The sequence below is a fragment of the Somniosus microcephalus genome, unplaced genomic scaffold, assembly GCF_052327205.1.
Source record: "Somniosus microcephalus isolate GS21.2 unplaced genomic scaffold, FLI_Smic_1.0 unresolved_chr2, whole genome shotgun sequence".
Classification (NCBI taxonomy): Eukaryota; Metazoa; Chordata; class Chondrichthyes; order Squaliformes; family Somniosidae; genus Somniosus; species Somniosus microcephalus.
This window is the reverse complement of record NW_028225180.1, coordinates 66,010,759-66,026,412: the sequence shown is the minus strand read 5'-3', so window position 1 is coordinate 66,026,412 and position 15,654 is coordinate 66,010,759. Positions and strand designations below refer to the sequence as shown.

The window sequence follows — 15,654 nt, the reverse complement described above, 5'->3', positions numbered from 1 at the left end:
AGATTTTTGTGCTCAAGTCCCTGGAGTGGCACTTGAACCCACAACCTTCTGACTCAGAGGCAAGGCTACTACCAATTGAGCCACTGGCTGACACACAAAAAGCCAGTAAGCAGCCTGTGCGATACCTCCAGATAACATCAAAATATTTCCTTTGATGGTGGAAGTGAGAATGTTGATGTACTAGAGGAGGATGTGGGCCCACAGTTAGAGATCACTGTACAGAAGGATTTGGATCTGAGAAAAATAGCTGAGGTGGAGAAGTCACTGGGCCCAGAAAGGAAATCAGAGGGGAGATAGGAGGGACTGAGCACAATTTTTCAATCCTCGTATAATATCAGAAATATACAGGTGGACTGAAAGAGCCCAAACAATCTCTCTGTTAAATGGGGAGAGAGGATTAGCAGGTAACTGCAGACCAATTAGTCTTTTAGTTGTGAGCAAGCTATTCGAATCTGTAATTCCAAGTCGAATTAGTGAACATTTAGGGATAAAGGAGATGATGAGGGGAGGCTGGAACAGATTAGCTGTAAACAAGTCGTATTTGACGAATTTGATGCAGCTTTGCTGAAACGTGACTGTATAGATCACTAAAGGTAGTGATGTCTGTTAATAAAGTCATTGATAAAGCAAAAAAAACCAATGGAATTCATACCTAGAAGGACACAATTGAAAAGCAGAGAAATTATGCTAAATTTGTATGGAACCTTGGTTAGACCACACTTGGAGTACTGGGAACAGTTCTCGTCTCCATAATATAAGGACATAAAGGCACTGGAGATGGTGCAGACAAGATTTCCCAGAATGATACCAGAACTAAGCCGTTATGCCTCTCAGGAAAGATTGAACAGGACGGGCACTCTCTAGAAAAGTGAAGACTGAGGGGTTACCAGAGAGAGAGATTGAAGATTATGAAAGGGTTTAATGAGGTAGACGTAGGGAAGACGTTTCCACTTGGGGGAGAGACAAGAACTAGGGGCCGTCAATATAAGAGAGTCATTAATAAATCCAACAGGCAATTCAGAGCAATGTCTTTACCCAGAGAATGGTTCGAGTGTGGATCTTGCTACCACAAGGAGTAGTCGAGGCGAATAGCATAGATGCATTTAAGGGGAAGCTAGCTAAACACATGAGGGGGAAAGGAGAAGGTTATGTTGATGGGGTTAGATGAAGAGGGGTGGGAGGAGGATCAAGTGGAGCATGGACCTGTTGGGTAAAATGGCCTTTTTCTGTGCTGTAAATACTTTGTAATACTTTGTAGATTGATGGAATGTTGCCCATGCAGTGTGTTTGGGTTTGCAGAAGGTGTTTGATAAGGTGGCTCACAGGAGGCTTCAGACGTTTGATATAAGAGGAAATGTAACAGCCTGGGCAGAAAGTGGATAATGGGTTTAGTTTTCTCCATTTGTGTTCACAGATCCAAACTCTACAATCACTGAGTTCTTGACAAAGTGCGGCGATTACCAGCTGTTCCAGTTGACGAAATTCTACCGGGACAAACTGGAACAGGCGATTGAAGGAGGGGTAGACGGAGTCAGCTTGTTGTTATGAGCGGCATTTCAGTGGACAAGAACATTGGGTAAGTGGGAGGGACACAGAATGAGTTTGGATTATTTAAACATTACAGAACTGACAGAATATCAGATCTTATAAATGTAGAATGTTACCGAGAAACAGGCCAAATAGGAAAGAAGTGGATAAAACTGAAAATATTGTGAATCTGAAACAATGATACGAAGAGGTGAAAAATACCCAGCGAATCCGTCAGTACCTGTGCAAAGGACAGGGGAACGGTTCGGGTATGACTTGTGTGGGCTGTAAACAAAGGGAACAGTTTGAGTTGGATTGGGAAAAGGAGAGACGAGAGGCAACAGACAGGAGTTAGTGGGAAGGTCTTGAGTTGAATTACTTAAAGTAAACTGAGCGATGACAATGAGTAAATGAGAGGCATTTCACGAACAAACAAAAAATGTTTAAAATCGGTATGAGACCCAAACAGAGAAATTAACCCAAAAAATTGGAGGTTCAAAACCCGATGCCATGCAAGTTACAGGTATTTCCTCCCCCTGCATCACCGGGGGTCAATTCTAACTTCGGGGCAGAGATACAATACGGGCGGTAGAACCTGTCGTGGAGCGTCACTCCCCGGGACAACACTTTAGAAAATTACATTCAAGCAGCCGCTAATTGTCTCTCAGTTACCTGTAATGGAATAGCACTAAATGGAAATGCTGCCAGCTGCACAAGTTGGAAATCTAGGCAACCGAGTCTAATCCCAACCTGCTCACTGCCCATTACCATTAATATCCCAGCTAGTTTAATCCCAATCTCCTGCTCACTACCCATTATGGTTATTATCCCACATAGTCTAGTTCCAATCATCTGCTCACTCTCCATACTCTATCTCTCCTTTTATCTACACAACAATAGAATTATCTCACAATAGTTAATGGGAGTGAATTATGCTTTCTAACCACTTCGTGCATCAATAAATATATCCAATTTCACACCGAATGCTTTGAATTAGCATACACATTTGCCCTCTGGCCAATCAGTGAAAACTATCAGTAACGATTTATTTGATCCTAACTCTTCAGAATCTGAAGGTGTGCAGCAACTGCTCACCTCTAGTGGAATGACCCAAAGTTCTCAAATCCCTCTCTATAACAGTAACTCCACATTCCAGGTAACATCCTAGTGAATCTGCACAGCAGTTTTCCATTGATTTTACTTCATTCCTATGATGGATTGACACAAACTGCACAAAACAGAAAAAATGTTCTGCCTCTGTGCTCTTGATGTGGAATGTCACTCCCCAGGGGAACCTCAGGAAATTGAGCTCATATAGTTTCCTGCCCGCTAACTTTAATGGATGGGTTTCTACTCCATCTTGGTCAAGAAGAGCATGACTGGGGGATGAAATGTTGGAAGTTGAATAGAACATAAGAACATAAGAAATAGGAGCAGGAGTAGGCCAATCGGCCCCTCGAGCCTGCTCCACCATTCAATAAGATCATGGCTGATCTGATCCTAACCTCAAATCTTCTATCACTGTGCATCCACCCGAACCCATGTGATCTCCCGGGAGAGGCGAAAAACCAGATAAAGACCCAATGGCCAATTTGGGAGAAAAAAATCTAGGAAATTCCTCTCCGACCCATCTAGGCGATCGAAATTCTTCCAGGAGATCACGCTGTCCCTATATTTTCTACAGTACTTACCTTCTGTAAAGGCGATCTCCACCCCAGCCAGGAACAGGAATAAAACCATCTCCTGAAATCTAACACAGAATTAGAACACAGTAGGAGCAGAACCAGGCTACACGGCCCCTGGGCCCACTCCACTACCCACAGGGCCATGACCATTCCGAACCTAGACTCATGTCCAATTTCCTGCCCGCTCCCCGTAACCCTTAATTCCCTTTACTTCTAGGAAACTATCTATTTCTGTTTTAAATTTATTTAATGATGTAGCTTCCACAGCTTTCTGGGGCAGCAAATTCCACAAACCTACCACCCTCTGAGTGAAGAAGTTTCTCCTCATCTCAGTTTTGAAAGAGCAGCCCCTTATTTTAAGATTATGCCCCCTAGTTCTAGTTTCACCCATCATTGGGAACATCCTCACCGCATCCACCCGTTCAAGCCCCTTCACAATCTTATATGTTTCAATAAGATCGCCTCTCATTCTTCTGAACTCCAATGAGTAGAGTCCCAATCTACTCAACCTCTCCTCATATGACCACCCCCTCATCCCCGGGATTAACCGAGTGAACCTTCTTTGTACTGACGCGAGAGCAAGTATGTCTTTTCTTAAGTATGGACACCAAAACTGTATGCAGTATTCCAGGTGCGGTCTCACCAATACCTTGTACAACTGCAGCAATACCTCCCTGTTTTTATATTCCATCCCCCTAGCAATAAAAGCCAACATTCCATTGGCCTTCTTGATCACTTGCTGCACCTGCATACTAACTTTTTGAGTTTTGTGCACCAGGACCCCCAGATCCCTTTGTACTACAGTACTTTCCAGTTTCTTGCCATTAAGATAATAACTTGCTCTATGATTTTTCCTGCCAAAGTGCATAACCTCACACTTTCCAGTATTGTATTCCATCTGCCAAATCTCTGCCCACTTACTTAGCCTGTCTATGTCCCTTTGTACTTTGTACAAAAGCCTATGTACTTTTACATTCTTTCATTGTTTAAAATCCTTTAATGGATCCGGCCTTTCATTTAGTTTGAAGTGTCCTCCAGTTGAACATTGGGAAGATTGAAGCATTGTATTCCACCCCACCAAACACCAACTCGCCACTTAAGTTCATCCCCCTCCCCGGCCACTCTCTGAGGCTGAACCTGACTGTTCTCAAACTCAGTGTCCTAATTGCTCTTGAGCTGAACTTTGAACTCCATATCCTCTCCATGACAAATACAGCAGACTTCCATCTCCATAACCTTACCCGCCTCCACTTCTATCTCAGCCCATCTGCTGCTGAAACCCTGCTCCCTTCCTTTGTCCCCTTCAGACTCGATTATTTCAATGCTTTCATGGCCGGCCTCCCTTCCTCTGCCCACTGTAAACTTCAGCTCATCCAAAAACTCTGCTGCCTGTACCCTGTTCCGCCCAGGGCCCACTCAGCAATCGCTCGTGTTTTCACTCGCCTGTTGTGGCTAGTGGTCCTCGAATGCCTCTAATTTAAAATTCCCAATCTCCTGTTCAAATCCACTCATGGCCTTGCCCTTCTCTATCACCGTAACTTCTTGCAGTTCTACAGCAGTCCCACAACTCTAGAATTGTCTGTTCCACTAACTCTGGCCTCTTGCACAACCGTGCCACCGCCACCAACACGGCTTCACCAGTGTTGGCCGAGCATTCAGTTGCTGACGAAAGGACATCGACCTGAAACGCTAACTCTGTTTCTCTCTCCACGGATGCTGCCTGACCTATTGAGTATTTCCAGTATTTTCTGTTAATATCTCAACCTTTTGCTTTAGTTCCATCACATTTATTTCCCATTACAGGAAACTTTGTTATATCCGGCACCGACGGGACCGAGCTGTTGCCGATCTATCAAAACTGCTGGACATACCAGCGTTAATGTTGAAGCATACGGAGGTATTCATCTCCGTATCTGACAACAAACACTGTTGCTTAGCAACAGCTTCAAACAGTTGGCCCGTACCTTGGAAGCGTCTCTGTAGCTTAGCAACAGCTTCAGAGAGACTTTCCAGAGCCTGACTGTTGGAAAAAAAAGCCACGAGAAGAAAAAAAACCTAACAAAACGGCTCCTGATTTCTGCCGGTCGATCGAGGTTTCCAGACATACATCCTCCGGATAAACCAAAGTCTCCTGTACTGCCTTAAATCAAGACGTTTACAGAATTTTCAGGTCATGTTCACAATGGATCAGTACCCGAAATCAGAAGTTCAAAAGATGCCGAAACAGAATAAAAGTTGATTTGGATTTTCAACCTTCAAATCTTCCGCATCAATTGCAGTTACAATTCACTCAGATATCAGAATTATTTGCAAATTTGCAGATTTATATTAACTCCAGTTAATCCAGGTGCGCAATACTATCATTTGTAAAGCTCAATTACACCTGGCAGGATCCTGATACACTGTGAAACCCCACACACACCTGGCAGGATCTTGATACACTGTGAAACCCCATACACATCTGGCAGGATCCTGATACACTGTAAAACCCGATACACACCTGGCAGGACCCTGATACATGGTGAAACCCCATGCACACCTGGCAGGATCGTGATATACTGCTAAACCCCATACACACCTGGCAGGAGCCTAATGCACTGTGAACTTCATACACACCTGGCAGCATCCCGATGCACTGTGAAACCCCATGCACACCTGGCAGGAGCCTGATATACTGTGAATCCCCATATATACCTGGCAGGATTCTGATACACTGTGAAATCCCATCTGGCAGGATCCTGATACACTGTGAAACCCCATACATACTTGGCAGGATCCTGATGCACTGTGAAACCCCGTACACACCTGGCAGGCTCCTGATACACTGTGACACCCCATACACACCTGGCAGGATCCTGATACACTGTGAAACCCCATACACACCCGGCAGGATCCTGATACACTGTGAAACCCCATACACACCTGGCAGGCGCCTGATACACTGTGAAACCCCATACACACCTGGCAGGATCCTGATACACTGTGAAACCCCATACACACCCGGCAGGATCCTGATACACTGTGAAACTTCATACATACTTGGCAGGATCCTGATGCACTGTGAAACCCCATACACACCTGACAGGATCCTGATACACTGTGAAACCCCATACACACCCGGCAGGATCCTGATACACTGTGAAACTTCATACATACTTGGCAGGATCCTGATGCACTGTGAAACCCCATAAACACCTGGCAGGCTCCTGATACACTGTGAAACCCCATACACACCTGGCAGGATCCTGATACACTGTGAAACCCCATACACACCTGGCAGGCCCCTGATACACTGTGAAACCCCATACACACCTGGCAGGACCCTGATACACTGTGAAACTTCATACACACCTGGCAGGTTCTTGATAAACTGTGAAACACCATATACACCTGGCAGGATCCTGATACACTGTAAAGGCCCATACATACCTAGCAGCATCCTGATACACTGTGAAACTTCATACACACCTGGCAGGATCCTGATACACTGCGAAACCCCATACACACCTGACAGGATCCTGATACACTGCGAAACCCCATACACACCCGGCAGGATCCTGATACACTGTGAAACTTCATACATACTTGGCAGGATCCTGATGCACTGTGAAACCCCATACACACCTGGCAGGCTCCTGATACACTGTGAAACCTCATACACACCTGGCAGGATCCCGATACACTGTGAAACTTCATACAAACCTGGCAGGATCCTGATAGTGTGGAGATGCCGGTGTTGGACTGGGGTGGACAAATGTAAGAAGTCACACAACACCAGGTTATAGTCTCACCTCGCGAAGGTGCAGCACTCCGAAAGCTTGTGATTTCAAATAAAACTGTTGGACTATAACCTGGTGTTGTGTGACTTCTTACAAGGATCCTGATACACTGTGAAACCCCATACACACCTGGCAGCATCCCAATACACTGTGAAACCTCATACACACTTGGCCGGACCCTGATACACTGTGAAACCCCATATACACCTGGCAGGATCCTGATACACTGAAACCGCACGCACACCTGGCAGGATTCTGATGCACTGTGAAATCCCATACGTACCTGGCAGGATCGTGATATACTGCTAAACCCCATACACACCTGGCAGGATCCTGATGCAGTGAAACTTCATACACATCTGGCAGGAGCCTGATACACTGTGAAACTTCATACACACCCGGCAGGATCCTGATATACTGTAGAACCCCATACACACCTGGCAGGATCCTGATACACTGTGAAACCCCATACACACCTGGCAGGATCTTGATACACTGTGAAACACCATACATACCTGGCAGGATTCTGATACACTGTGAAACACCATACATACCTGGCAGGATCCTGATAAACTGTGAAACACCATACAAACCTGGCAGGTTCTTCATAAACTGTGAAACCCCATAAACACCTGGCAGGAGCCTGATACACTGTCAATCCCCATACATACCTGGCAGGATTCTGATACACTGTGTTAACCCATACACACCTGACAGGATCTGGATACACTGTGAAACCCCATACACACCTGGCAGGATTGTGATACTCTGTGAAACACCATGCACATCTCGCACGATCCTGAGACACTGAAACCCCATACACACCTGGCAGGATCCTGATACACTGCGAAACCCCATACAAACATGGCAGGATCCTGATACACTGTGAAATCCCATACACACCTGGCAGGATCCTGATACACTGTGAAACTCCATACACACCTGGCAGGATCCTGATGCACTGTGAAATCACATACATACCTGGCAGGATCCTGATACACTGAAACCCCATACACACGTAGCAGGATCCTGATACACTGAAACCCCATACACACCTGGCAGGTTCCTGATACACTGTGAAACCACAAACACACCTGGCAGGATCCTGATACACTGAAACCCCATACACACCTGGCAGGATCCTGATACACTGCGAAATCCCATACACACCTGGCACGATCCTGATACACTGAAACCCCATACACACCTGGCAGGATCCTGATACACTGTGAAACCCCATACACACCTTGCAGGACTTGGATACACTGTGATACCCGATATACACCTGGCAGGATCCTGATACACTGTGCAATTCCATACACATCTGGCATGATCTGGTTACACTGTGAAACCCCATACACACCTCGCAGGAGCCTGATGCACTGAAATTCCATACACACCTTGCAGGACCTGGATACACTGTGAAACTCCATACACACCTGGCAGGATCCCGATACACTGTGAAACTTCATACGCACCTGGCAGGATCGTGATATACTGCTAAACCCCATACACACCTGGCAGGATTCTGATACACTGTGAAACCACATACATATCTGGCAGGACCCTGATACACTGAAACCCCATACATACCTGGCAGGATCCTGATACACTGTGAAACCCCATACACACCTGGCAGGATCCTGAAATACTGTGAAACCCCATACACAATTGGCAGGATCCTGATACACTGTGAAACCCCATACACACCTGGCAGTATACTGATACATTCTGTAACCCCATACACACCTGGCAGGATCCTGATACACTGAAACCCCATACACACCTGGCAGGATACTGATACATTCTGTAACCCCATACACAGCTGGCAGGACCCTGATACACTGAAACCCCATACACACCTGGCAGGATACTGATACATTCTGTAACCCCATACACAGCTGGCAGGACCCTGATACACTGAAACCCCATGCACAGCTGTCAGGATCCTGATACACTGTGAAACCCCATAAACTCCTGGCAGGACCCTGATGCACTGTGAAACCCCATACACACCTGGCAGGATCCTGAAAGACTGTGAAACCCCATACACACCTGGCAGGATCCTGATACACTGTGAAACCCCATAAACTCCTGGCAGGACCCTGATACACTGTGAATCCCCATACACACCTGGCAGGTGCCTGTTGCTCTGTGATACCCCATACACACCTGGCAGGATCCTGATACATTGGGAAACCCCATACACAGCTGGCAGGACCCTGATACATTGTGAAACCCCATACACATCTGGCAGGACCCTGATACACTGTGAATCCCCATACACACCTGGCAGGATCCTGATACACTGTGAAACCCCATACACACCTGGCAGGATCCTGCTACACTGTGAAACCCCATACACATCTGGCAGGATCCTGATGCACTGTGAAACCCCATACACACCTGGCAGAATCCTGATACACTGTGAAACCCCATACACACCTGGCAGGATCCTGATACACTGTGAAATCCCATACACACCTGGCAGCATCCAGATACACTGTGAATCCCCATACACACCTGGCAGGAGCCGGATACACTGTGAATCCCCATGCACACCTGGCAGGATCCTGATACACTGTGAAACCCCATAGACACCTGGCAGGATCCTGATACACTGTGAAACCCCATACACATCTGGCAGGACCCTGATACACTATGAAACCCCATACACACCTGGCAGGATCCTGATACACTGAAACCCCATACACACCTGGCAGGATCCTGATACACTGTGGAACCCCATACACATCTGGCAGGATCCTGATGCATTGTGAAACCCCATACACACCTGGCAGGAGCCTGATACACTGAAACCCCATGCACACCTGGCAGGATACTGATACATTCTGTAACCCCATACACACCTGGCAGGACACTGTGAAACCCCATAAACTCCTGGCAGGACCCTGATACACTGTGAAACCCCATACACACCTGGCAGGATACTGATACATTCTGTAACCCCATACACACCTGGCAGGATTCTGATACACTGTGAAGCCACATACATACCTGGCAGGATTCTGATACACTGTGAAACCCCATACACACCTGGCAGGATCCTGATACACTGTGAAACCCCATAAACACCTGGCAGGATCCTGATACACTGTGAAACCCCATACACACCTGGCAGGATCCCGATACACTGTGAAAACCCATACACACGTGGCAGGAGCCAGATACACTGTGAATCCCCATGAACACCTGGCAGGATCCTGATACACTGTGAAACCCCATACACACGAGGGAGGATCCTGATATACTGTGAAACCCCATAAACACCTGGCAGGATCCTCATACACTGTGAAACCCCATACACACCTGGCATCATCCAGATACACTGTGAAACCCCATACAGACCTGGCAGGATCCTGACCGTGAAACCCTATACACACCTGACAGGACCCTGATGCACTGTGATTCCCCATACACACCTGGCAGGATCCCGAAACAGTGTGAAAACCCATACACACCTGGCAGGAGCCGGATACACTGTGAATCCCCATGCAAACCTGGCAGTATCCTGATACACTGTGTAACCCCCTACACACCTGGCAGGATCCTGATACACTGTGTAACCCCCTACACACCTGGCAGGATCCTGATACACTGTAATACCACATACACACCTGGCAGGATCCTAATACACTGTAATACCACATACACACCTGGCAGGTTGCTGATATACTGTGAAACCCCATACACTCCTGGCAGGATCCTGATACACTGTGAAACCCCATACACACCTGGCAGGATCCTGATACACTGTGAAACCCCATACACTCCTGGCATGATCCTGATACACTGTGAAACCCCATACACACCTGACAGGATCCTGATACACTGTGAAACCCCATACACACCTGGCAGGATCCTGATACACAGTGAAAACCCATACACACCTGGCAGGTTCCTGATACATTGTGAAATCCCATACATACCTGGCAGGAACCTGCTGCACTGTGAAACGCGATACACGCCTGACAGGAGCCTGAAACACTGTGAAACTTCATACACAATTGGCAGGATCCTGATGCACTGTGAAACCCCATACACACCTGGCAGGATCCCGATACAGTGTGAAACCCCATGCACACCTGGCAGGAGCCTGATACACAGTCAATCCCCATACACACCTGGCAGGATCCCGATAATCTGTGAAGCCCCATACACACCTGACAGGATCCTGATACACTGCGAAACCACTTACACACCTGGCAGGTTCCTGATGTTCTGTGCAATCCCAAACACACCTGACAGGATCTGGATACACTGTGAACCCCATACACACCTGGCAGGATCCTGATGTACCGAAACCCCATACACACCTGGCAGGATCCTGATACACTGAAACCCCATACACACCTGGCAGGACCCTGATACACTGTGAAACCCCATACACACCTTGCTGTATCCTGATACATTGGGAATCCCCATGCACACCTGGCAGGATCCTGATACACTGTGAAACCCCAAACACACCTGGAAGGATCCTGATACACTGCGAAACCCCATACACACCTGGCAGGAACCGGATACACTGTGAAACCCCATACACACCTGGCAGGATCCTGATACACTGCGAAACGCCATACACACCTGGCAGGATCTTGATACACTGAAACCCCATACACACTTGGCAGGATCCTGATACACTGCGAAACCCCATACACACCTGGTAGGATGCTGATACAAAGTGAAACCCCATACAAACCTGGCCACATCCAGATTCACTGTGAAAACCCATACGCACCTGGCAGGACCCTGATACACTGAGAAAACCCATACACACCTGGCAGCAGCCGGTTACACTGTGAAACCCCATACACACCTAGCAGGATCCTGATGCACTGTGAAACGCCATACACACGTGGCAGGATCCTGATACACTGTGACACCCCATACACACCTGGCAGGATCCTGATACACTGAAACCCCATACACACCTGGCAGGATCCTGATTCACTGTGAAAACCCATACACACCTGGCAGGAGCCGGTTACACTGTGAAACCCCATACACACCTGGCAGGATCCTGATGCACTGTGAAACGCCATGCACACCTGGCAGGATCCTGATACACTGTGACACCCCATACATACCTGGCAAGAACCTGATACACCGTGAAACCCCATAAACACCTGGCAGGCTCCTGATAAACTGTGAAACCCCATAAACACCTGGCAGCATCCTGATACGCTGTGAAACCCCATACACACCTGAAAGGATCCTGATACACTGTGTAATCCCATACACTCCTGGCAGGATCCTGATGCACTGTAAAGTCCCATACACACCTGGCAGGATCTGGATATACTCTGAAACCCCATACACACCTGACAGGAGCCTGATACACTGTGAATCCCCATACATACCTGGCAGGATTCTGATACACTGTGAAACCCCATATACATCTGGCAGGATCCTGATGCACTGAAACACCATACACACCTGGCAGGATCCTGATACACTGTGAAGTCACTTACACATGTAGCAGAATCCTGATACACTGTGAAATCCCATAAACACCTGGCAGGATCCTGATACACGGTGAAATCACATACACATGTGGCAGGATTTTGAAGCACTGTGAAATCCCATACACACCTGACAGGATCCTGATACACTGTGTAATCCCGTACACTCCTGGCAGGACGCTGATAGACTGTGAAAACCCATACACACCTGGCAGGATCCTGATACACTGATAAACCCCGTACACACCTAGCGGCATCCTGATAATCTGTGAAACCACATACATACCTGTCAGGATCCTGATACACTGTGAAGTCCCATACATAACTGGCAGGATCCTGATACACTGTGAAACAGCGTACAGACCTGAAAGGATCCTGATACACTGATAAATCCCAAACACACCTGGCAGATTCCTGATATACTATGAAACCACATACACACCTGGCAGGGTCCTGATATACTGTGAAACCCCATACACACCTGGCAGGATTCTGATACAGTGTGAAACCCCATACACACCTGGCAGGATCCTGATACACTGTAAAAGCGCATACACACCTGGCAGGATCCTGATGCACTGTGAAATCCCATACACAACTGGCAGGGTCCTGATGCACTGTGAAACCCCATACACACCTGGCAGGATCCTGATACACTGTAAAAGCGCATACACACCTGGCAGGATCCTGATGCACTGTGAAATCCCATACACACCTGGCAGGTCCCTGATAAACTGAAAACCCATACACACCTGGCAGGTACCTGATACACTGTGAAACCCCGTACATACCTGGGAGGATCCTGATGGCCTGAAACACCGTACACACCTGGCAGGATCCTGATATACTGTGAAAACCCATACACACCTGGCAGGATCCTGACACACTGTGAAACCCCATACCTGGCAGGACCCTGATACACTGTGAAAACCCAAACACACCTGGCAGGATCCTGATACACTGTGAAAACCTATAAACACCTGGCAGGATCCTGAAATACTGTGAAACCCCATACACACTTGTCAGGATCCTAATACACTGATAAACCCCATACACACCTGGCGGCATCCTGATAAACTGTGAAACCCCATACATACCTGTCAGGATCCTGATACACTGTGAAGTCCCATACATAACTGGCAGGATCCTGATGCACTGTGAAACTGCGTACAGACCTGAAAGGATCCTGATACACTGAAAACGCATACACATCTGGCAGGATCCTGATACACTGTGAATCCCCATGCACACCTGACAGGATCTTGATACACTGTGAAACCCCATACACACCTGGCAGGATCCTGATACACTGTGTAACCCCCTACACACCTGGCAGGATCCTGATACACTGTGAAACCCCATACACACCTGGCAGGATCCTGATACACTGTGTAACCCCATACACACCAGGCAGGAACCTGATACACTGTGAAACCCCATACACACCTGGCTGTATCCTGATAGACTGTGAAACCGCATACACACCTGGCAGGATCCTGATACACTGCAAAATAAGTACACACAGAACTGTCAAAAGTTTTAATGGGGATCATATTTAAAAACACATTAAATACATATAAAAAATCTTTTCATAATTTAAATTAATTAAAATTGCATTTAGTTAAAAATTAAAAATTAAATTTTTTGGAAAGAAAATGATTTTACGGGGCTAAAAATAAACTTATCATTTTAAAGAGTATTTTTATTTTATAAATGAGTTATTAATTTCATTTTTCTATTTTTCAACACTAGGCGTAAGAATTCTATGGCCTGTCAGTGGGCGGAAGTTGTGCATAAAGCGCAACACTCCACCCGCAGAGGCACATCTCCCGGGCAGGAGGATCTTGACAGATCGCAAGTGCCTGTTTTCAGCGCATTCGCTTCTATTGCCTGAAACCGGTACTTGCGAGGCGCCTACGGGTGCGTACACACCTCGTACGCACCCGTGGTGGTCGGAAAATCCGGCTCATTATAATAGGAGAATGATTAGGTACAGAAAATGGGTATTTGGCCCAAAATAAGCCTGTCCCTGTTATAGAGATGACCCACTTACCCCTCCTCTCCGTGTATCTACACAAACACGTTCAATTCTCCCTACCCCATCTAACGTGGCCCCAGTACTGTCCTGCCCTGGTAACTGGTCCACCTGATCTATTACCCTATGGGTGACAAAAATACCCTGATTTACCTTCTTACTTCTGACTTTCAATTCACTCCATTATTAATTATATTGCTAATTGTGACTTGTGTCCTGCATTAATTTTGTCAATTTCATTAAATCATTTCAATACCGAAGTCTCGTGACCAAACAAAACTCATCAAACCCAGTAACCCTTCTCACAGCCTAAACTCTGAATACCTTAAATCATCTTTCTCAGTGTGCACAATACACCGGATAACCTGTGCAAGTCATGAAACAATAGCAATTTACCTCCTGTCTATTCACAGTTGGTCCCTCTCTCAGTGCACACAATACCCCAGATAACCTGCCCAAACCCTGAGACATTTACAGTGAACCTGCTGTTAAGGGAGAGAAAGGTTTCAGGTGGTAATTCCTGAGCTCAGCATCCTGGCAACTGAAGCACGGCCGCCAATGATGGAGCAAAGTAAATCCGGTATGCGAAAGGGGCATGAATTGGAGGAGCGCAGTTATCTCGGAGGATTGTGTGGCTGGATGAGGTTACAGAGATAACGAGGGGGTGAGGACATGGAGATGTTCGTAAATCAGAGTGTGCATTTTTAAATTGAGATGTTGCCTGAACGGGAGCCAATGTAGCACATGGGTAATGGGTAACCAGGACTGATGTAAATTCGGATATGGGAAGCAGAGTTTTAAATGAGCTTGTTTATGGAGGGTGTAAGGTAGGAGGCCAGCCAGGAGACCATTGGAATAGTCGAGTCCGGATGTAACGAGGAGCACGGATGAGGGTTGCAGCAGCAGATGGGCTGAGGCAAGGGTGGAGACTGACGATATGGCAGGGGTGGAAGCAGGCAGACTTCGTGATGGAGAGGATATGGGGTCAGAAGATCAGTTAATGGCTAAATAGAACACCGAGTGGAACATTTGTCCATTCACAGACTGTCCATATCCCACTGATATCCCCCTATGCCCTATTTCACAGTAAATATTAGAATCAAGTGAGGATTTGAAACAGTTCTCAGCCACTAACTGAGTTT

At 46.9% G+C, this 15,654-nt stretch overlaps 1 protein-coding gene across 4 annotated transcripts in view; it reads left to right on the top strand.

Annotated features, from left to right (window-relative positions):
* The window catches only part of LOC147092764 (NACHT, LRR and PYD domains-containing protein 3-like), a 44,169-nt gene that overhangs the window by 14,874 nt on the left and 13,641 nt on the right, over nt 1-15,654 (top strand). For all 4 annotated transcript variants that reach the window (XR_015075073.1, XR_015075074.1, XM_085976019.1 and 1 more), the window contains one exon: nt 1,415-1,576. Coding sequence is in view for 1 of the 4 variants with exons in the window: in XM_085976019.1 (XP_085832145.1) it covers nt 1,545-1,576 (32 nt within the window). In the remaining 3 variants the exon portion in view is untranslated. The remainder of the gene's footprint in view (nt 1-1,414; nt 1,577-15,654) is intronic.